The sequence below is a fragment of the Myxine glutinosa genome, chromosome 5, assembly GCF_964187855.1.
Source record: "Myxine glutinosa chromosome 5, kmMyxGlut1.1, whole genome shotgun sequence".
NCBI classification, from domain to species: domain Eukaryota; kingdom Metazoa; phylum Chordata; class Myxini; order Myxiniformes; family Myxinidae; genus Myxine; species Myxine glutinosa.
The window spans coordinates 11,819,848-11,844,674 of NC_136265.1; the positions used below are offsets into that span (position 1 = coordinate 11,819,848).

The window sequence follows — 24,827 nt, forward strand, 5'->3', positions numbered from 1 at the left end:
AGTACGAGGTCATATGATGTACCGCAATGTCGTGTTTAAATATTTTACCGTGATATGAAAACTCTCAAAAAACAACTCGTGTCAGAAACAGTTTAAACGGAACGATCCCATTGTCAGATCTACCTTTCTCTTCTATGAGCCTCATTCCAGTACATAAAATAAATAAACTAGAGAGTTTATAGAACACCTTACTTTGTGCCATCTTGAGAGAAAAGGACATGGGAGGAGTCTGTGAGCGGCAAATTTGATTGGTCGAGATTATGTAAAATGCGTAATATTTTGTCCGAGTACTGCTAAACGGAAGGGGTTTTAAACTGTGAAAAAGGCGATTTGTGTTTTACATTGTTCAAGTATATAATTCAATGGAAATGAAATAAAGATTTTAAAGGTTGTAAAAAAAAGTAAAGAAATTTCAGTTTACCGCCATTGATGCACCGTCTTTTACACCACCTAATTTAACACGTTACATTAGCTCCTCGTGCCTGTTGTTTGTGTCCTTTATGACTTCCTTACTCCTCAGTCACATTTGCCCTACGGCTAGGATACGGCGGCCGTACCCCCCCTAAATTGACAGAAACGAGCGGCGGCCGCAGAGTTTCTGAGGTGGCCTCAGGGTGGCCCTAGGGCGTATGGCTATCTTTTACAGGCCGTAGGGGTCGCCGTGGAATTATAGCGCGGAGTTAAAACTTTTTTCATTTCTCGGTCGGCCGTAGCAATTCGACAAGCCGTAGCCATGACAACTGAAAGTGCTGTTATACATATGAAAAAGAACTGGTATATATACCCACTCGTTACCGTCCGTCTGGCCGCACGTTCGCCTTAGGGCCCCCCTGCGGTCGCCTTGCGGGCACCTTGAGGCTACCTTGCGTCTGCCTTGAAAATTATATGGCCACCGCAGGGACACCCTAAGGTCACCGTGCGACATCAAATCAAAGACCGTACGGCACCCCCACGTTTTCGGTCTCCACAATTTCTAAATACCCCGTGCGGCTACCCGAAAAATAAAAACATATGTGACTGCTACATTGTGTGACCGTGGAAATACTGCGGCCGCCCTATAATTGCTAGTGGCCGTAGATTTTTTAGACCCTACGGCCGCCGAGCCAAATGTGACTGAAGCATTAAACACAGTAAGTTTCCTGTTTGGAATGATTTTCAATTTTGTTTGACTGTGACAGACAGAGAGACTGAAAAATGATCTCGCTCCTCTCTGTGCATGTGCGATCGGGACGAATTCGGAGGCCAAGTACGGGAGAACGAAGGACTCGTCTTCCGCTTCATGTTCAAAATATAATATTCGATTTAAATAAGTTGTTTCTCAATCATAAGCTAACAACCAACACACAACAGCATCGTCCAACTTGCTTTATTTATACTAAATGAGTGGAATGTAAAACAACATTGCACACCAGGGGGCAGCATCAGGGCAGGGCCTTCCAGACTGTCCGGGTTTTCTGCATCTTAGCACCAGGAGTGTCTATCGAAGGGATTTAAAGACGCCAAAAAGCATTTCGGTTCAGCAAGCGCACCTGCCACAAGCGCACCTGCCACAGCAACCGGCGGCCTTCTGCAGAACCAGCGGGCAACCAGTTAGCCCTCAACATGGCGGCAAAAATTCCTCCGCCATGTCTCGAAGGCCCCAAAAAGGCCCCTCCGCCATGTGTGTGCGTTTCTGACTAGTTTGGTGAAACCTTTACGGTGAAAGTTTTGTTCTTGGAGGAAAGTCAAACGCTGGTGCATTCCATGGCGAAGAAAAGTTTGCAACACGAAGCCAAGTCTAACCTATTTGTTCAGGAGCAGTGAAGTTTGATCCGGTTTGACTGTGCAAAGTGCAAAATCAGCAAACCACATGACCCTATTCCCTTCGTCTCCCCCTCGAAGTCCCCCGCCACAGCCTTGCGCCTTGTATACTATATATATATATAAATATATATATATATATATATATATATGTATGTATGTAAGTGGTATATATAGAAGTGGTACAATAGTGTTTTTAAATAACAGAGAGACAATAAGTCTGGACAGATTTGAATGTCATTTCCAATTGCTTGATTCTTTTTAAATACCGGGTCATCCATCTGGCGACGTTGCAACAATTGCTGTGGCTGTTCCTTCCTCCATGGGAAACGTCAGCAGGTATGGGGAATAGGCCAACGGAGATACTTCATGGAGAAATCTTATTTCCATCCACATAAGCAATGCAACCTCAAACATGACCTAAAGCCAGTGTTCCTTTTGATTGCCGGATAGTTGCGGTTGCCACCGATGGAGCACCAATAAATACCAATCCACAGGTACGCGAAAAATCTTGGCCCGATTTGATGAAAAAAAATGGCCGTAAGTGGCGAAAGGACTCCGTGGCGTACAGCAACCTTGGGCCTAGAGCCCAGGTCTAGAACACCGGACTGGGCCCAAGCCTAGAACACCGAACTGGGCCCGGGCCTGGAACACCGAACTGGGCCCGGGCCTAGAACACCGAACTGGGCCCAAGCCTAGCACGGCGTCTCGACGTACTCGTTCTGACGGCAACGACGGTGGCGGCGCGGCGCAGCGTGCCTCACGACGATGACCTGGCGTGGAAGACATTCTTCTGACAGGCGCATGGCGTCCCAGAGGAGCAGGGCGGCGGCGGCTGTGGCGAAGAGGCACGCCGCTATCTGCACGTAGCACGACCACGATAGCTGGGTGTACGGGCCGACGCGGTAGAACGTCGCCAGGCCAATGAGCAGTGCGAAACCTATGGGGAGAGAAGGAACGGTCATGTTTTTGGAAACCGGAACGTGTGAAGCCAAAAAGGCAAACTTTGTGTGGGCCTACCTCGCTCTCAGGCACCCGTGCTCGCATCTCCATTCAATAACAACACCTGCCCTCCTTACATCTAACGGTTCAAAACCCAAAGCTTTGGCTTCCCCATTTTACTCATTTTTGTCCCGCTCGTGGATCAAATTCCCATCTCTCAATGTTGAAGAATCATTTTAAAATTCTGATATCCGGATCTTCACCAACATCAAATCAATTGGTCCTTGTCACACACCCAACCTGTCCACCTAATTTCGTCCCAATCCGTCCATAACTTTGAGATATCTTGTTCACATACAGACAAAGAGACAGACAGACAGACAGACAGGGATGACAACATAACCTCAGGTAATTACACATTCAGGTGGAGGTACGATTGAAACAAAGGTCTCAAAACAGTCACAAATTTATGCTGAACAGAGTTACAAATGAATGTGATTTGTGGTTCATGCTCGTACATGTGCATTGTCAGACCACGTGGTTCCCGATCACAAGCTTCTATATTTGGCGGGAACGTCCAGCACAGAAATAGGAAAACAGGAAAAGATACATGGCGCGCAGACCAAGTTCCCGATCAAAAACCTCATCTTCTGCATATCTTCACCTGCACCAACAAACCTCACTGCACATGATTGAAAAGCTGCTGCACTTATTGAATTGACAGACGTGTGAGTCATAGCAGAGTTTTGCAGGTGATCGTCGACAAAATGTGGCTTCATGGATCGACATATATTACTGGGAAATCCACCAGAGTTGCGGGGAGGAGAGAGGAGGGTAGAGGGAAGGATACCTGGTAGGCTGGGTGAGGTTTTCGTCGCAGTGTGACCCCACATCCCAATATGCACTCCATAGTGGCTTTTGGTGACCTCACAACGACCTTCAAGGCCAACGTGTGGTATCTTAAAACCTTGCACAGATTCCACACACACACACACAAACATACACACAGACAAACAAACAACCAAACACACGCACACACACACATACACACACAAACAAACAAACATACACACAGACAAACAAACAACCAAACACAGGCACACACACGCACACACACACACACACAAACAAACACACACAGAGACAAACAAACAACCAAACACATGCACACACACACAACCAAATACAAACAAACACACACACAGACAACCAAACAACCAAACACATGCGCACACACACACACACAACCAAATACAAACAAACAAACACACAAACAAACACACACACACACACACACACACAAACATACACACAACCAAACACATGCACAAAAAAACACAACCAAACACACAAACAAACACACATACATAAACAAAAACACAAACACCCACACACACACACATACACACAACCAAACACACACACACACATACATACATACATATATACACATACAAACACACACACACATATACACAGACACACATACATACATACACATACAAATACACACACACACACACATACATACATACACATACAAATACACACACACACACATATACGTACACACACACACACACACACACACACACACACACACACACACACACACATACACACACACACACATATACGTACACACACACACACACACACACACACACGCACACACACACACACACACACACACACACACACACACACGCACACACACACGCACACACACACACACACACATACACACACACAAACAGCAGTGTTCAATACACCCTACCTACAAACATAATAAATATAAGCTTTATATATTTGATGAAGTGGATTATGTTTTCATTCTACAAGCAGATAAATAAATAAAAGTAAATGAAGAATGAGGCTTTTATTATTTAACAGTTCATTTCTATAGTAATTAATGGAAAAAAAAGTCAAAGGTTACAAAATACAACCATTGTTTACATTCTAATGAGTTGCTGGGCAACACTAAAGCGCTCCCTGAGTTTATGATTCGAAGTGAAAAACAAACGTTAAGGCGTGGAGCTGGTACTTTTAAACCGAAGTCGAAAACAAAGCGATTGTGACATTGTTGTTGTTGTTGCTATTCCCACATTTCATGTTAACAGAGCGAATTCGAGCTATCATCATTAAGTTAGCATCTTTACCCGAGCCAGAGGAGACAGAGGGTATTGCATTTGGGTCTGTTTGTTACTCGGCAAAAATTTATTTATTTATTTATTTGACAAGTATGTTGATCACTCCGGTTTGTGTGTTTGTTTGTGTGTCTTTGTTTGTTTGTCTGTCCGCTCACTTATACTTACCTACAGGTCACGATTTTAAACCGATATTCACGAAACCTCACCAAATGGTAGAGTGGTTGGTCTGACAAAATCCCATTTCTTTTTGAGGTCAAAAAGGTCAACATAGGTCAAAGGTCAACTACTTTTTTCAAATTTCCAAAATCCTCGATTTTCATCCAATTGACTCGAATTTGAATAGAATTTGCATATCAGTGAACTGAATTCAACCACCAACTATTTTTGAGACCAACATAGGCCAAAAGGTCAACATAGGCCTATGGTCACCCACCTTTTCAAATTTCTAAAATCCTCAATTTTCATCAGATTGACTTGAAATTTGAATAGGATTTGCATATCTGGTCACTGAATTCAACCACCAACTATTTTTGAAGTCAGCATAGACCAAAAAGTAAGCACAGGCCAAATTTCTAAAACGGTCAATTTTCATCCGATTAACTTAACATTTGAAGACGATTTGCATGTCAGCTAACTGAATTCAACCACCAATTATTTGTGAGGTCAAAAGGATGCTCTACTGAGTGCCATTTTACTTTGATCTCTTTTGCCAAGTGTCGCTCTATGAGTGATCTTTCATCTGTGTTTGTCTGCTTGTCCGCACAGAATAAGTATGTTTTTCTCTGCAACCGTTGGTCCGATTGCCAAGAAATTTTCACTATAACAGCGCCTCCTCCTATAGTTTTCACCCCTCAGCCCAATGGGCTAAGGGGTATTGTCGTCCGGGAGTCCGGGCGGGCGTCCGGGCGTCCGTCAACTTTTGGTTTCCGTCAATTTCAAGCAGAACAGCTTGTCCGATTAAATGCATTTTTGCAGTGTGTGTTGGGGTTGGGTCGAAGAAGGTGCCTTTCGAAAATGGGCGCGCTGCGATATTCAATATGGCCGCCACGGCAGCCATCTAAAATTGGTTTCCGTCAATTTCGAGCAGAATGGCTTGTCCGATTAAATCCATGTTTGCAGTGTGTGTTGGGGTTGGGTCGAGGAAGGTTCCTTTCGAAAATGGGCGCGCTGTGATTTTCAATATGGCCGCCACGGTAGCCATCTTGAAATTGGTTTCTGTCAATTTTGAGCAGAACGGCTTGTCCGATTAAATCCATATTTGCAGTGTGTGTTGGGGTTGAGTAGAGGACGGTTCCTTTCGAAAATGGGCGCGCTGAGATTTTCAATATGGCCGCCACGGTAGCCATCTTGAAATTGGTGTCCGTCAATTTCGAGCAGAACGGCTTGTCCGATTAAATCCATTTTTGCAGTGTGTGTTGGGGTTGAGTGGAGGAAGGTTCATGGGCGTGCTGCCATTTTCAATATGGCTGCCATGGCAGCCATCTTGAAATTGGTTTCCGTCAATTTCAAGCAGAACAGCTTGTCCGATTAAATGCATTTTTGCAGTGTGTGTTGGGGTTGAGTCGAAGAAGGTGCCTTTCGAAAATGGGCGCGCTACGATTTTCAATATGGCCGCCACGGTAGCCATCTGAAATTGGTTTCCATCAATTTTGAGCAGAACGGCTTGTCCGATTAAATCCATGCTTGCAGTGTGTGTTGGGATTGAGTAGAGGACGGTTCCTTTCGAAAATGGGTGCGCTGCGATTTTCAATATGGCCGCCACGGTAGCCATCTAAAATTGGTTTCCGTCAATTTCGAGCAGAACGGCTTATCCGATTAAATCCATTTTTGCAGTGTGTGTTGGGGTTGAGTGGAGGAAGGTTCATGGGCATGCTGCCATTTTCAATATGGCCGCTACGGCAGCCATCTTGAAATTGGTTCCCGTCAATTTCGAGCAGAACGGCTTGTCCGATTAAATCCATTTTTGCAGTGTGTGTTGGGGTTGAGTAGAGGAAGGTTCATGGGCGCGAAATGGGTTCATGGGTTCATGGGCGAAAATTTCTTTACTGCAAGATCCTACTCGGTATACAACTTCGCTTCAAATAACAAATTATCATCATTGCTTCCTTTCACCATGCATGGGCTGAGGGGTTACGCCCACTTTGCGGTGCTATTTATTTAAAATTATAATCATGACGTCATAGATAACGTTGATTGGATCAGTCCACCTGTGGCCAATTCAATTGATTGTACATGATTTAGGAAGACACATACCTTTCTATACAAGGTCCCACAGTTGACAGTGAATGTCAGAGCAGAAACTCTACCATGAAGTCCAAGGAAATGGCCATTGAACTCTGAGATAAAATTATGAGGGGGCAAAGACCTGAGAAATGATCAATTTCTGGAGTGTTGAAAGTTCCCAAGAGCACAGTGAGCTTCATCATTAGAAAATGGAAAGAATATGGAACTAACCAGACTCTTACTTGAGCTGACTGTCCGACCAAACTGAGTAACTGGGCAAGAAGGTCGTTGGTCAGAGAAGTGACCAAGAACCCAATGACCACTCTGACAGAACTACAGAGTTCCTCAGCTGAGATGGGAGAACCTGCCGGAAGGACGACAGTCTCTGCAGCACTCTATAAATCTAGGCTTTATGGGAGAGTGGCCAGATGGAAGCCGCTCCTGAGAAAAAGACACTTGACAGCACACCTGGAGTTTGCAAATAGGCACATGAAAGACTCTAAGAGCATGAGGTAAAGATTCTGTGGTATCATGAGATGAAAATTGAACTCTTTGGCCTGAATGCAAAGCGCTACATCTGGCGTGAACCGAGCACAGCTCATCACCCATCTAACACCATTCGTACCGTAAAGCATGGTGGTGGCAGCATCATGCTATGGGGATGTTTTTCAGTGGCAGGGGCTGGGAGACCTGGAAGGGTCGAGGGAAAAATGAATGGAGCCAAATGCAGGCAAATCCTTGAGGAGAACCTGCTTTAGAGTTCAAAAGAACTAAGACTGTGGCGAAGATTTAGGTTCCAACAGGTCAATAACACGAAGCTTACAGCCAAAGCAACACTGAAATGGCTTCAGAACAAGAACGTGAAAGTCCTTGAGTGACCCAGCCCAAGCCCAGACTTGAATCCCATTGAGAATATGTGGAAGGACTTGAAGATTGCTGTTCACCGACGCTCCCCATCAAACTTGACAGAGCTTGAGCAAATATGTAAGGAAGAATGGGAGAAACCCCAAATCCAGATGTGCAGAAGCTAATAGACAAACCCAAGAAGACTCAAAGCTGTAATCGCTGCCAAAGGCACTTTTACAAAGTATTAACTCAGGGGGTTGAATACTTAATGTAAATTAGATATTTCTGGATTTCACTTTTAATTAACTTGGAGGAAATTATAAAAAAAATTAAATTACACTGACATTATGTGGTATTATGTGTAGATCAGTGACAAAAATCTAAATTTAATTCATTTTCAATTCAGGCTGTAACACAACAAAATGTGAAAACGTCAGGGGTGTGAATACTTTCTAAAGGCATGCATTTACTGTGATATGCAGGAAGAAAAGTGAAACATTGGTGCAAATGCCTAAACACAAGAAATCTGAGTCTTTATAATTTGTTTGTACCTTTGATGCATCAATTTCCTTATTTGCCTTCACTTTGTGCTGTTTAATTATCATATTCCTTTTCACAGTAAAGATGCTTTTTTTAGAACCAAGCCCAAATGCAGAAGGCACCTGTACTCAGCACTTGCTTGGGGAAAACTGTTTAGAAGGAAGTGCCGGGACACAAGAGTCTCACTTTTGGGTCTCACTATCTGCCATGATCTTTCCTGGGAAAACCACATTTCAAATCTGGCCTCCAAAGCCAGTCGCCGACTGGGCATCCTCCGTCGTGCGAAGTCCTTCCTTGGCACACCTGAGCTCCTCACCACATACAAGGCTTTCATCCGCAGCTCAATGGAATACTGCTCTCCCCTCTGGGCCGGTGCTCCTGCCTCACACCGAGCTCGGCTTCACGCTGTTGGAACCAAAGCATTCAGAATCATTGGAAATTCCCGCGATGAAGGTGATTCTGAGGGCCTTTCTCTCACTCACCGCAGGCAGGTTGGTGGTCTTTCTGTCTTCTACCGACGCTTCTCCGGCCTTGCTCCCCCTGCTCTCTCTGTGCTCTGTCCCCCCAATATTCCTGCAGGAAACACAAGATCTGCCAGCAACCCTCTTCTGGCGAAACTGCCAAAATCAAGACTCTCTGCTCACCTTCACTCCTTCATTCCTCTTCACTTCCGCCTCCTGAACAAACTCCCTCACTCTCTTCAATCCCTCTACTCCCTCCAGGTCTTTAAAACAGCTGTTCACCACCATCTCTTATTTAAAACAGCTGTTCACCACCATCCCCCATCCAAAACCTTGATCTTTTAAACCCCCGTTAAAACACCCCAAATCCACCTCTTTCAATCTCTAACTTCTTTCCTGAAATTCCTAGTTGTGTCATTTTGTTTTATACCGTGTACGCCTTCCCTCCCCCTCTCCGGCCCTCTCTCTTCCACAGATCTACCGACGTCCCTGTTTTATACTGTTGTTGTGCTTGTATATTTTTCTTTCTCTCCCCTTCTTGTCTCCCGCTCCCTTTATTACCCTCGCCAGAGGAGAGGTTATTGCATTTGAGTCCGTTTGTTTGTTTGTCTGTTTATCTGTTTGTTTGTCCGCACAGATTTTCTCTGCAACCGTTGGTCCGATTGACAGGAAATTTTCACCATAGGTGCAACTCCACCTGTATAATTTTTAAATTACAATTACGACGTCATAGGTCACGTGGTAGGGCGCCATCTTGGAAAAACCAAAAAACTTTGCACCTCTATATCTCTGAAAGCGCTGCATAGAAAAAATCGACAAATGGCTCATTGTAAAGAACTCTCCATGTGGAATAACATATGTTAATGATGATGTCATAGGTTCCTCCATTATGACGTCATAATTCGACAAGTACAAAACGTCATCCAATCAAGATGAAATCTCTTGAGCATCATCTAGGGATAAATTAGTGGAGAAAAAAAAAATGATGATGTCATCGGTCACGTGGTTCGGTCGCCATCTTGGAAAAACCGAAAAAAATTGCACCTCTATATCTCGGAAAGTGCTGCAGAGAAAAAATTGAGAGATAGCTCATTGTAAAGAGCTCTCCATGTGGAATAACATATTTTAATGATGATGTCATAGGTGCCTTCATTACAACGTCATAATTCGACAAGTACAAAACGTCATCTGATCAAGATGAAATTTCTTGAGCATCATCTCAGGATAAATTGGTGGAGAAAAAAACCCAATGACGTCATTGGTCACGTGGCTCTGCCACCATATTTGTTTTAACACAAAAGCTTTAAAAACCACTGAAAACACGTCCTGGTCAGGGTCTGCAATCTCCAATTGCTCTTTCTTGTTTATTGTATGTTTTATGGGTCTGTGCCTGTTCTCGTGTGTAATGTGTTAGCTCTTACACGAGACTTGACTCTGTATACAAAAAAAAGAAGAAAAAAAAGAGGAGGGCATACAAGGAAATAAAATTCCAAGTTCTACCTTGTGCATGGAGGCATTTTTTATTTCACAAAACATGAGGTGGTAAATCTGAGTGTTTAGAATACGAAAGTTTTGAAATGATGAATAAACGCAAACGAGGGCATGCGCTGTGTATGTGTTTTCAGTGACTTGCTGCTGATAACCGGGGAACTTGTAACCTGCCGTTGCTGGGGGGAAATATCAGTCGAATAGTGTTTTTGACATAATTTTCAGCATTTAAATGAAAGAGTGGCAATTTAAGAATGGCTCAGCATAATTGTGTTCCTGAATGCAAATTGGACTCATGAAAAGACAGGAGATACGAGAAACAGCTGTGGAAGTGAGGTGTTGAGTTCCCACCATTTCCAGTTGATACAACTGAGTGGTGGCACTCGCGCACACGCACGCACACGCACGCGTACGCACATGCTCGCGTACGCACATGCTCGCGCACGCACATGCTCGCGCACGCGTACGCACGCACACGCACGCGTACGCACATGCTCGCGCACGCGTACGCACATGCTCGCGCACGCGCACTTGTTAGTAGAATTGATTATATTTTGGTGAATATCCGAATCTGTATCCGATAATTGTTTAATTACCTCCACCACCAAAGGTGGATGGAGGTTATGTTTTCACCCCTGTCTGCCTCTTTGTTTGTCTGCCTCTGAACAAGATATCTCAAAAAGTTGTGGACGGATTCGGACGTAATTTGGTGAAAATGTAGTGTATGTGACAAGGACGAAATGATTAGATTTTGGTGAAGATCCGGATTCGGATCTGGTTACTAGAATTTTTAAGTGATTCTTCACCATTGGGAGATGGGGCCAAAAACGATACATAGCAGGATATCTCAAAAAGCTGTGGACGGATTTGGACGAAACCTGGTGGAGAGGTTGGGTGTCTGACAAGGAAGAATCGATTCAATTTTGGTGAAGATCTGAATACAGATCTGGATACTATAATTTTTAAGTGATCCGTCACCATTGAGTGATCGGGGCTAAAAACCTATTTATATCACGATATCTCAAAAGTTATTCACGTATATGGACGAAACTTGGTGGACAGGTTGGGTGTGTGACAAAGACGAATGGATTCGATTTTGGTGAAGATCTGAATATGGATTCGGGAATTATTTTCTATTTTTTAATCAGTGATTCTTCACCATTGAGAGATGGAACCAAAAAACAATATTTAACATGATGTTTCAAAATGTTGTGGACGGATTCGGTCAAAACTTGGTGGATGAGTTGGGTAAGTGACAAGAAGAAGCCGATTCGATTTTGGTTCAGATCTGAATCCAGATCCGGCCTATCAGTGGGATACAAAGCGTAAACTGTTCAGCGTGGTGGAGATATGCGGTCTACCTAGTGCCGTTCTAGTTTATCTTGCGGCCCCCGTACCAAACACCAAAAATATTTATAACAGCGCTCACAGATCCCTCATCTCTCCCCAACCTCACCTTCCCAACATGATTAATTGTAAATATCATTTTAAAAGTTGATTTGAAAGCTCTTCAGGTCGCAAGTGCCTGACCACAGTTATTCGGGCCTTGCACTCGTCCACACCATCAGGAGTCTGCAGTACAGACAGTTGTAAGATCTCAGCCCTGTCGGCGATCTGAGAAAGTTCTCCAACTCATTCGTTGTGCAGAAGACACCCCTTTCTCTCAGGTTATTTTCCAAGTACCTTCGACTTGTTTTACAAGCTTTGTGGACCATTTTACCGAACAATCCTTATCTCGCACGCACAATATATTTTAGCGTGCACTGATGGATGCTGTTGCTAGGGGGTTCTACGCATGTGTGCAAAGCATTCTGGGGTGGATTGCATCATTTCAAAAATCCCACATTCCAAATTGTGACAATTTGTGTTTCCCCAGAAAGGGCTTGATTCGGCGACATTTTATAGACTGTTAAAGTTCATGGAAGAGCGAATCGACAGGTGGGAAAAGTCACAAACAGCACTAGAGAGTAGCGTAGATCATATGGACGTGCGATTAAATGGGGACTGCGAAGAGGTGTTGGGGGGAAGACGGTGCATGAGAGCTAAATGATATTGATTGACATCATGAGAGATGACGTGAGTTACATCTGTGAAGCTGTGGTGGGAAGAGCATGATCGGACATAACCAGAGAACTTTTTGTGGGACAAATGTTTATAGGGGTTAGAGATGATCCCACGAGTGGCCTCCCTACTCCCTACATCCCGGGGAAACGTTTCAGAATGAAAAAAGGTATTTGCACGCCACGTCCCCAGAATGTCGATGAAGGAACATGAAGCAACAACAGCAATTCCTTGACCTTGAGTAGATGTTAAAGAGACAAAGGAGGTCTTAAGTTATGTCTTAAGTAAGTCTTAAGTTTATGTCTTAAGTAAGTCTTAAGTTATGTCTTAAGTAAGTCTTAAGTTTATGTCTTAAGTAAGTCTTAAGTTATGTCTTAAGTAAGTCTTAAGTTTATGTCTTAAGTAAGTCTTAAGTAAGTCTTAAGTTTATGTCTTAAGTAAGTCTTAAGTTATGTCTTAAGTAAGTCTTAAGTTTATGTCTTAAGTAAGTCTTAAGTTATGTCTTAAGTAAGTCTTAAGTTTATGTCTTAAGTAAGTCTTAAGTTATGTCTTAAGTAAGTCTAAAGTTTATGTCTTAAGTCAGGATGCAATTGGCTATTTCAGTTTCAAATGCCATCGATAGTGTTGGCTGGAAAAGCATCCCAATTTTCCTCGACCACGAGTGGACTATTTAAAACGAGGAAGACCAATATTTTCAATTACTGGCGAGATTGAATGAGGGAAAAGTGTGCAAAGCTCATTGGACCTCCCAAGTGCCTCATCTACCATATAAAGCACAATATCAGTTTGTGTGTTTGTACAGATGTCTGTTCCCCGCCATAAGGGAAGGTTTTGAAGGCCAATCTTTGAACATAAATGTGTGTTCACTATGATCTATTTTTGAGGATAAAACAAACTCGAATTTTTTTTCCCCATAAAAGAGTCATTATGTCTCTTCTACTGGAATTGTAGACAGTCGCGTGCAAACCGAGCCTCATGGGCAGTGTACAGAAACGTTAACAACAACAAAAAAAAAAAAAATATATATATATATATATATATAGACAATGTGCAGGGAGGGGAAATTAGCTGCACATGATGTGCAACTTGCACAGAGTAAAAAGAGTGTTCATTTACATCTGTATGATGTCCAATAAATAAAGAAGATATAAGTATACACCTGACACGAGGCCGAGACTTCAGACTTTGGCATGCTCACGTGGTTGTCCCATCAATTTTGTTACCCAACCAGCAACCAGCGCTATGCAACCTTTTTTTTTTTTACCCACCTGAGACATGGATGGGAGTGAAATCCAGGGGATAGGATCAGATTTTTTTTTTTTTTTCGTATACAAGATCGAGGCTCATGTAAGAGCGAACATTAATCACAAAAAACATCAACGGACACATAAAACATAATAAAGGGAGCGGGAGACAATATGGGGAGAGAGAGGGAAGCACACAAGTACAACAGTAGAGAACAGGGACATCGGGAGATCTGTGGGAGGGAGAGGGCGTGGGGGGAGGAGGCACGATAAAGGGGGGGGGGGGGTGATAGGAGAGGTATAAACACATGGACACTGCTTGGACTTCCAGGAAAGAAGTTGGTATTTCAAAAAAGTGGATCTGGGGTGAATTAACAGGGGTAGAAAAGATCAAGGTTTTGCATGGGGGAAGATAAGAGATGGTGGTGAGAACAGGTGTTTTAAAGACCTGGAGGGAGGAGTGGGATTGAAGGGAGTGGGGGAGTTTGTTCCAGAGGCGGGAGAAAAGAGGAATGAAGGAGCGAAGGTGAGCAGAGAGTCTTGATTTTGGCAGTTTAACCATACGAGAGTTGCAGGCTAGAGAGGTTCAAGGGTGGGCGGTTAGCGGGAGAAACTTGGTAGCATGGGGGTTGGGGTTAAAAAAAAAGAAAGAAAGTGCTATACAAAATAAATGTATTATTATTATTGAGAAAATGGAATTGACTATTTTATGGAATTACAAGTGGGCCTGCAGACTTGAGCCAATTGTGAATAAATTAATTATTACATTTTAATGTACCAAGAGTTCAACCATGTGCCAGCGATACGAGATTCAGTAGCGAGAACACAATGTACGAACTTTGTGCACTGTGTACGTAAATCGAGAACATAATGTACGAACACAGTTCCAGACATACGAACGCTGAATAATATTTTATGATTAATGAATGAGAATAATAATAATAATAATAATAACTGAATTATTTTTTAACTCTGTTAAAATGGATCCTGAGTTATTGATACACCTGAATGAAACATGGCATACTGAGCAGGCCAAAAAATAAATTTGGGGATTTATGGAGATCAAACTTTCCTCGTTCTGTAATCAAACGCGACCTCTCGTCTGTGAAGAGCGTGATATGATGAAAGGTCGCAATCGATTGCGATACCAGATTTCAATGTGACATTTACAAGCGAATATTTACCAGGAATTTACTTTGCCGAGTTAAGGACCCTTTTGCCTGGTCAGGTATGATAAAACTGAAAATTCCTCAAGAACCGCTGTCCATTTCGTGAATTATATCCATTGCCACACAACGAAACATTTCGATCACAATCAAAAGGATAAAATGCACTAATGCGTGATAATCCGATGGTAATCGCATCAGTAATTGAATGGGTAACAAAATGCCGCCGGAAAACACGTGACACGGTCTGGCCAATGACGTCGCGAAGCCGCGTGATCAAAAGATGGCCAGACTCTCTTTATATACGGTACTGGACTTCCCTCCTCACCTCCCCCGGAATTCAAGTCTGGACTTTGGCTGGGCCACTCAAGGGCTTTCACGTTCTGGTTCTGAAGCCATTCCATTGTTGCTTTGTCTGTACTAGTGAGATACCCGTGCTACGCACGGGTGGGAGGCCAGAAGCAGACAGGCAATGCAGATACGGCGAATGCTAAAGCATGAAACCAATAGATTCCACATTCCTGTAGCACCTTCAGTCGCACATCATGGACAGCAAGTCGCACATCATGGACATCAGACATGGACAGCAAGTTCGTGAATGACTTCCATGAAAAACGTACCCGTTCGCAAATAAACGGATAAGTTCAGGCATAGAAACATCTGTGGGTCTGTGGCGAATCTGCCTATGGCGATCCACGAAGTTCACGTTCAGAAAGTAGAAACCATCACGGCATGTCGTCATTCACTTGAACTCGATATCTCTTTTTTCATTCCAAACAACATATCTCCAATCACAAATTAATCACAAAATAAACTTTTAACAACATTGTTAATGTTTCCTTCATTGTAAAAAGTACCAAATCAACAGTTAAAAGGATTTTGAGCCGATAGCTGTTACGGCCTTGTCAAGATCGATGGAGACAGCGATCTGTTAGCGTATACACTGCCCAAATAGCTATGTGGAATTCTCTCATTTAGAGATTCAACCCGTGTCCTTATAAACTATCCATGGATATCCGTGTCCTTATAAACTACCCGTGTCCTATATAAACTGTCCTACGTTTGAACTTTCGCCGAGGTCATTATTTACTTTTAATGATGTTTATATATGAATAGAAAAGAAGATAATTGGTTTTGGGTCGTCCTTTCCGCATATCGTGGGATTGTGAGTTGGAGAAACGGCGGGGAGGGGGATGGAATTCTCTCAAGCAGGGATTCAACCCGTGTCCTTATAAAAGGTCTTTATCCAAGGTCACCGAGTCCAATCGAGTCCGTGCATCGTCACAATGAGAACAATGAACGTTATGCGAACGCGAATGTTATGCGGGAGTCCAAACCTGAGAATGCTGGAGACTAAAGCGGAAATTGGGAAAACTAAATAGCCTATTTTACTCCTGGAGATCCCAGGATTATACACCCAAAATATATTTGCGATCGGTTCAGCAGTTTTTACGGTACCTTCGAACAGACAGACGCATCCGTCCGTGCAGACAGACAGACGGCGCATCCGTGCAGACAGACAGACGGACGGACATTTGGTGAAGTATAGTAGGATGCTTGGGGTCATTGTCCTGTTGGAATGTAAATCTTCGCTGCAGTCTAAGGTCTTTTGCAATCTGAAGCATGTTCTCCTCAAGTATTTACCTGTATTTGGTTCCACTCATTGTTCCCTCTATCCTTACAAGTCTCCCAGTCCCTGCTGCTGAAAAGCATCCCCATAGCATGATGCCACCACCACCATGCTTCATGGTAGGGATGGTGTTAAATGGGTGATGAGCTGTGCTCGGTTTCCTCCAGATGCAGCACTTTGCATTCAGGCCGAAGATTTCAATTTTCATCTCATCAAACCACAAAATATTTTGCCCCATGCTCCGAGTCCTTAACATGACATTTTGTAAACTCCTGGTGTGCTGTCAAGTGCCTTTTTCTCAGGAGTGGCTTACGTCTAGCCACTCTCCCATAAATCCGAGATTCGTGAACTGCTGCAGAGACTGTCGTCCTTCCAGGAGGTTCTCCCATCTCAGCCAATTAACTCTGTTGTTCTGTAAGAGTGGTCATTGGGATCTTGGTCACCTCCCTGACCAAGGTCCTTCTTGCCCAGTCATTCAGTTTGGTTGGACGACCAGCTCTAGGAAGAGTCTGGGTAGTTCCATATTCTTTCCATTTCCGAATGATGGAACTCACTGTGCTCTTGGGAACTTTCAACGCTCTAGATATTGTTGTATACCCTTCCCCAGATATATGCCTCACAATTATATCTTGGAGTTCCAAGGACAGTTCCTTGGACTACATGGTAGGGTCAACTGTGGGACCTTATATAGAAAGGTGTGTTTCTTTCTAAATCATGTCTAATCAATTGAATTTGGCCACAGGTGGACTCCAATCAAGTTGTAGAGACATCTCAAGGATGATTAATGGAAATTGGATGCACCTGAGATCAATTTGGAGTATCATAACAAAGGGTTTGAACACTTTTTGATTCAAGACATTTCAGTTTTTCATTTTCAATTATTTTGAAATAATTTGTAAAAAAATTCCACTTTGATATTATGGGGTATTATGTGTAGATCAGTAACAAAAAACTCAATTTATTCCATTTTAAATTCAGGCTGTAACACAACAAAATGTAAAAAAAAAAAGTCAAGTGGTGTGAATACTTTCTGAAGGCACTGTAAATCTTCAAATTTACAGAAATGCAAACCTGAAGAGATCAGCCACCTAAATACGCATGGATCAGCCGCCTAAAGATGCATGGATGGGTCGCCTGAAGGCGCCTACGGCGGATCGGCAAACTGAAGGCACGCACGGATCAGTTGCCTAAAGATGCATGGATGGGCCGCCTGAAAGCGACTACGGCGGATCGGCAAACTGAAGGCACGCACAGATCAGTTGCCTAAAGGGTGTACGGATCATCAGCCGCCTGAAGGCGCAAGAATCGACCATCTGAAGGCGCATGGATCATTGGATCAGCCACCTGAACGCGCACAGATCAGCCACCTGAAGGCGCACAGATCAGCCACCTGAAAGTGCATGGATCAGCCACCTAAAGAGTGTACGGATCATCAGCTGCCTGAAGGCGCACGGATCAGCCACCTGAAGGTGCACGGATCAGCTGCCTGAAGGCGCACAGATCAGCCACCTGAAGGTGCATGGATCAGCCACCTAAATAGTGCACAGATCATCAGCTGCCTGAAGGCACACAGATGAGCTGCCTGAAGGTGCACGGATCAGCCACCTGAAGACGCACAGATGAGCCACCTGAAGGTGCATGGATCAGCCACCTGAACGTGCATGGATCAGCCACCTGAAGGTGCATGGATCAGACATCTAAAGAGTGCACAGATCATCATCCGCCTGAAGGTGCACGGATCAACCGCCTGAAGGAGAACGGATCAGCTGCCTGAAGGCGCATGGATCAGCTGCCTGAAGGCGACGGATCAGCTGCCTGAAGGCGCACGGATCAGCTGCCTAAATGCGCATGAATCAGCTGCCTGAAGGCACACGGATCAGCAGCCTGAAGGCACATGGATCAGCAGCCTGAAGGCACACGGATCAGCTGCCTGAAGGCACATGGATCAGCTGCCTGAAGGCGCACGGATCGGCCGTCTGAAGGCGCATGGATCAGCCACCTGAAGGCGCATAGATCAGCCACCTGAAAGTGCATGGATCAGCCACCGAAAGAGTGTACAGATCATCAGTTGCCTGAAGGCACATGGATCAGCCACCTGAAGGCGCACGGATCAGCTGCCTGAAGGCGCACAGATCAGCCACCTGAAGGTGCATGGATCAGCCAGCTAAAGAGTGCACAGGTCATCAGCTGCCTGATGGTGCACGGATCAGCCACCTGAAGGCGCACGGATCATCCACCTCAAGGCACACGGATCAGCCACCTGAAGGTGCATGGATCAGCCGCCTGAAGGCGCATGGATCAGACGCCTGAAGGTGCACGGATCAGCTGCCTGAAGGCGCACAGATCAGCTGCCTGAAGGCGAACGGATCAGCCACCGAAAGAGTGTACAGATCATCAATTGCCTGAAGGCACACGGATCAGCCACCTGAAGGCGCACGGATCAGCTGCCTGAAGGCGCACAGATCAGCCACCTGAAGGTGCATGGATCAGCCAGCTAAAGAGTGCACAGATCATCAGCTGCCTGAAGGCGCAGGGATCAGCTGCCTGATGGTGCACGGATCAGCCACCTGAAGGCGCATGGATCATCCACCTCAAGGCACACGGATCAGCCACCTGAAGGTGCATGGATCAGCCGCCTGAAGGCGCATGGATCAGATGCCTGAAGGTGCACGGATCAGCTGCCTGAAGGTGCACAGATCAGCTGCCTGAAGGCGAACGGATCAGCCACCTGAAGGCGCACAGATCAGCTGCCTCAAGGCGCACAGATCAGCTGCCTGAAGGCGCACGGATCAGCTGCCTGAAGGCGCACGGATCAGCTGCCTGAAGCCGCATGGATCAGCTGCCTGAAGGTGCACGGATCAGCTGCCTGAAGGCGCAGGGATCAGCTGCCTGAATGCGCAAGGATCAGCTGCCTGAATGCGCATGGATCAGCTGCCTGAAGGTGCATGGATCAGCTGCCTGAAGGCACATGGATTATGGCTGCCAGACCACGTGAGCGACGACATCATAAATTTATATTCTCTAATATAATTGTTGCATAGATCATGCTCAATGTATTTCAAACTGATCAGACTACCGGTAAGCGTTGTCCCTGTCGAATTATGACGTCATAATTATGGCACCAATGACGTCATCGTTAACAACACTTCTTCCCCATATGGAGTTATTTACAATGAGCCTGAAGGCACACGGATCGACCGTCTGAAGGCGCATGGATCAGCCACCTGAAGGCGCACAGATCAGCCACCTGAAAGTGCATGGATCAGCCACCTGAAGGCGCATGGATCATCTGCCTCAAGGCACACGGATCAGCCACCTGAAGGCACACGGATCAGCTGCCTGATGGTGCACGGATCAGCCACCTGAAGGCGCATGGATCATCTGCCTCAAGGCACACGGATCAGCCACCTGAAGGCACACGGATCAGCTGCCTGAAAGTGCACGAATCAGCCACCTGAAGGTGCATGGATCAGCCGCCTGAAGGCGCATGGATCAGATGCCTGAAGGTGCATGGATCAGCTACCTGAAGGTGCACGGATCAGCTGCCTGAGGCGAACGGATCAGCCACCTGAAGGCGCACGGATAAGCTGCCTGAAGGCGCACAGATCAGCTGCCTGAAGGCGCATGGATCAGCTGCCTGAAGGCGCATGGATCAACTGCCTGAAGGTGCACGGATCAGCTGCCTGAAGGCGCACGGATCAGCTGCCTGAATGCGCATGGATCAGCTGCCTGAATGCGCATGGATCAGCTGCCTGAAGGCGCACGGATCAGCTGCCTGAAGGCACACGGATCGACTGTCTGAAGGCGCATGGATCAGCCACCTGAAGGCGCACAGATCAGCCACCTGAAAGTGCATGGGTCAGCCACGTAAAGAGTGTACAGATCATCAGCTGCCTGAAGGCGCACGGATCAGCCACCTGAAGGCACACGGATCAGCTGCCTGATGGTGCACGGATCAGCCACCTGAAGGCGCACGGATCATCCGCCTCAAGGAGCACGGATCAGCCACCTGAAGGCGCACGGATCAGCTGCCTGAAGGTGCACGAATCAGCCACCTGAAGGTGCATGGATCAGCCACCTGAAGGTGCATGGATCAGCCATCTAAAGAGTGCACAGATCATCAGCTGCCTGAAGGCGCACGGATCAGCTGCGTGAAGGTGCACGGATCAGCCGCCTGAAGGTGCACGGATCAGCTGCCTGAAGGCACACGGATCAGCCACCTGAAGGCGCACGGATCAGCTACCTGAAGGCGCATGGATCATCCGCCTGAAGGCGCATGGATAAGCCACCTGAAGTCACATCATTTGACTGAAGGCGCACGGATCAGCCACCTGAAGGTGCACGGATCATCCGCCAGAAGTCACATCAGTTGCTTGAAGGCGCACGGATCAGCCACCTGAAGGCGTACACGGATAAGCCACCTGAAGGCGTACACAGATCATCCACTTGAACTCACATCAGTTGCCCGAAAGCCCGCAAGGTCCGGCCACCTGTAGGTGCATGGATCAGCCACCTAAAGAGTGCACAGATCATCAACTGCCTGAAGGTGCATGGATCAGCCACCTGAAGGTGCATGGATCAGCCACTTGAAGGTGCACGGATCAGCCACCTGAAGGCGCACGGATCAGTCACCTGAAGGCGCACGGATCAGCCACCAGAAGGCGCACGGATCAGCTGCCTGAAGGCGCATGGATCAGCCACCTGAAGGTGCATGGATCAGCCACCTAAAGAGTGCACAGATCATCAGCTGCCTGAAGTCACATCAGTTGCCTGAAAGCGCGCATGGTTCGGCCACCTGAAGGTGCGCACAGATCATTTGCCTGAAGACGCATGGATCACATGCTTGAAGGCACCCTCGGATCATCCGCCTGAAGGTGCATCACTTGCCTAAAAGTGTGCACGGATCAATCACCTGAAGGCGTACACAGATCAGCACTGGTTTTCTGAATGTTTAGAAAAGTTTTAAAACATGAAACATTATTTTCAAGCCTTTTCAAGGTCTGGCTTCCTCGGATTCCCACAGATACATTCCGTCTGTACGTTCCACGCAAATCTCAACGTCTATCTAACATCCCCTCTGTGCAGCCGCATGACGATCTGCTGGGAACAGGCCTTTTACCGGCTTTGCATCCACCACTTACAATCCGGCTTTATCGGCCTTTTAATCCGAACTCAAGATTCCCAAGTTCTGACAGCATGCTTTTAGCGTTTCCTTCTGATTTATTTCATCCCAGTTTATCTTTGCCGAGGAATACTACAATGAATGTGCATTAAATAATAATACTTTACTATTTTGTCTAATATAATTAACTCTTAAAGAGATGTTTTACACTCACAAAATACATTTACACCAAGACAGGGTATAAATGCAAATTGTGAATTTTTTTTTTAATAATGATGACGTAATCATGATGATTGGTTGATGAAATTTCTCCACCGAATGTTGAGGTCTCTGCTTCGGGCAGGTAGTATGGCGAGAGGTACGCACACTCACCTCTAAACAGTCTAGCTTGGGTTTGAATCCCGACCTAGGTTTAAACTGTCATCCTGGTGTTTCACAGAGAGGGTGGTTCATCAATGTGTGTGCCGTCCCTTGGTTGGATGATAAAGTGGGTGTACCATCTATCAGTATTAGTTTGTGGACGTTTAAATATCCCATGTTGTCCTTTGTGAAGAGTAGGTGTACTATTGCAGTCACCTTGGCCAAATTGAAAATTTCTGCACTGACTTCCTGTGTCGGAGTGGACTTCCTGTGTTGGTTGTGGCATCCCGGATTGTAACCTTAGCCATGGAAACAGCTTTGGCACCACCGATGCTCTGTATAGGGCATTCTTCATGATCTGATCGTTGCTTAGGATTGCACAACTGAACAGGTTCCAGGTTTAAAGCACTTCCTGGTTTGAACCCATTGGGGCAACCCCATGATTCTTACAAACCACAACCTTTGTGGCCATGTTTGTGCCACAGTAGGCTTGTGCGGAGGTGAGCGTTGGCCACATGGAAATAAGGTGGGGCTACACAGTGGCGGCACAGTGACCTGTGGTCCCACATGCTGAATTGTGCCAAGGTGAGCTTTGGCCGTGCCATGCGTTGGCATGGTGAATGTCGTTGGCGTCTCCTTCAACTTCTATTGAACGGTGGCAAATTAGAACCATTTGAAAATCAACGAGAAGCATTCCTCTGTGAAAGTAGTTATTACGCGACACATTTTAAGATTTCACATTCTCTGTGCATCCACTTGCATCCATTCTCTTTATCGTGTCTGTTTCTCAGGACCTCATGCTGCCCCACCAAGTAACAACTTCCTCCAGCACACTGCATCCTGCACTACAGGCCTAAAGGATATCCTGTCGCCCAAGAGGCGCCGTATTTTTAGCCACCACTCGCCTCTCCCCAACCTTCCGCTAATATTAGCGATGGGCTTCAGGGGGCTGAGATCCTCTCTTTGCCAGAGGCTGCCTCGCTCCCAGGCCATAACCCACTTCTAAGGCCCACTCCCCTGGCCCCTGTGAGTCATATTGAGTTGTACGCTTTTGGTTCCTTATGTTCCTATTCTAGTTTGTCTTTATGCAGCAAGAAACACATTAATACTGAAAAAAATGTCAATGTTGCATCAATAGTGGTATGCCTTATGGTCTTCATGGGGAGTTTGTTTGGGGTGCAGCAAACTTGAGATGTGGCATCTCAAGGAGATGAGGGACAGAAAACACGGAACGATTTAAGTTACCCACAGAATTTCCTAAAGGGCCTTCAGGACTGCATGACAAGGTTAAGCGACATGACGTGCAATGTTGCACCACGCCCGATAAACTCACAGGCCAGCTGAAACATCGCAGCCATTGCCTCTTCCCACCAGTCGGAGTTAGCCGGTGTAACGCGGCAGCGGGCGCGGCCTAGTAGGCCCAGCAGCAGACCAAGCATCAAGGCGGCCGATGCGATGAGGTTGCAGGCGCGCATCATGTCAAACTGCACTGGTGGATTAAACAGCAACAAACACACCGATTCAACAGGTGAATGGCAACAACAACAGCAACAACTTGATGAACTTACACAACCTAGAGTAAAGCTGCCATGGTGTTTCCTTACACAATGTTTGCAGCAGGGACAAAAAGCCAAGCTTTTCATAGACACCAGAAAGCTTTCTTGATGGAAATATCTCCAAATTAGTGATAGTTGAGCTTGTTCTGCATCAGCTGGACTCATCAGTTGGTCAGTGTGACATCACAGGTGCAAACATATCATTTGAAAGGCAAATATATTTAGTCTAAGGTGAGGAAAGGTCCATTGACCACGTTGGAGTTCCAGCATAATTAGGCAGTACAGCTGGACAACCCAAAATACCACGACTTACATCGAACGGTAACATGAGACTCCCTGAAGCCAGATAAGTCCGCTCCCCATCCTAGCGTCTGGCAAGGTGATTCGCCAGGTGGTGCTGGGTCCAGCCAACAAAACCGCCAAAGACCCACGCTCCTGCGCCGTTCATCCTCGACTCTCTGCCGTACCCAGGCGGCCGTTAAAGCCGCGGCATTGTTCAGGACGAGTGAAACGCAGGCTGCAACGACGGCCAAGACAACCAGTCGGCGGTTTAGGACCATGGCTGGACCCCTTCGACCATTTGTGGAGGGCGACTGGTAGAGGGTGCCACGTTCTGCGGCCTCTGTAGTGGTAGCCATGTGATGGAGTCCATCCCTGGGCAACAGATTCACTGAAAGGCCCAAGCTATGTCGGTAGGAACGACAGCTTGGGGGATGGTAATGGTCTTCGTTGGGGTCCAATGATCAAGAACAGAGGTGCTATGTGGTTGTAAGCATCGAGATCAGAGGTTTGCAGACTGCAGCAACAAAGGCCACAGGAGTATTTATATATTTTTACCCTCTCTATCTGTTGAAGACAAACTGCAGCAGCAAGGTTCCAACGGAGTAGCCAAAGTGGCTTCTGACAGAGCAGGAGAGGACGTGTGAGAAGGGAGGGCTAGGCCTGTGAGACAGCCCTCTTTCCTTTTCTCTTGGAGCCAGGGACACGGCGGGAGGGAAGTCTGCTGTGGTGGATGTTGGGGTTATAGAAATGGGACAGAGCGGATGGGGGCCTGCTGGGGGAGATGGAGGATGTTGGGTTTCTTTGGAAGGGCTTTTAGAAACTGGTCAGCTTTGGGATAGATAAGCGGCAGGAGGGAGAGGAATGTGAGAAATCGAGAACTGTATCTGGATATAAATGGGTTAAAGATGAACTAAGGAAAAGTGTTTCTGGCAAAAAATGCAGCTGAGAATTCCTCA

At 45.9% G+C, this 24,827-nt stretch overlaps 1 protein-coding gene and 1 pseudogene across 1 annotated transcript; both read right to left on the reverse strand.

Moving 5' to 3' along the window:
- Positions 1 to 1,350: 1,350 nt before the first annotated feature.
- Positions 1,351 to 24,514, reverse strand: TMEM204 (transmembrane protein 204). Its single transcript, XM_068117824.2, has 3 exons — positions 23,903 to 24,514; positions 23,367 to 23,522; positions 1,351 to 2,740 (listed from the first exon to the last, which is right to left on the reverse strand). Exons 1-3 carry the CDS (start codon positions 24,225 to 24,227, stop codon positions 2,496 to 2,498), a joined length of 726 nt encoding a protein of 241 aa, XP_067973925.1. The 5' UTR covers positions 24,228 to 24,514; the 3' UTR covers positions 1,351 to 2,495.
- LOC144891940 (uncharacterized) lies at positions 15,566 to 17,876 on the reverse strand (annotated as a pseudogene).
- Positions 24,515 to 24,827: the final 313 nt, after the last annotated feature.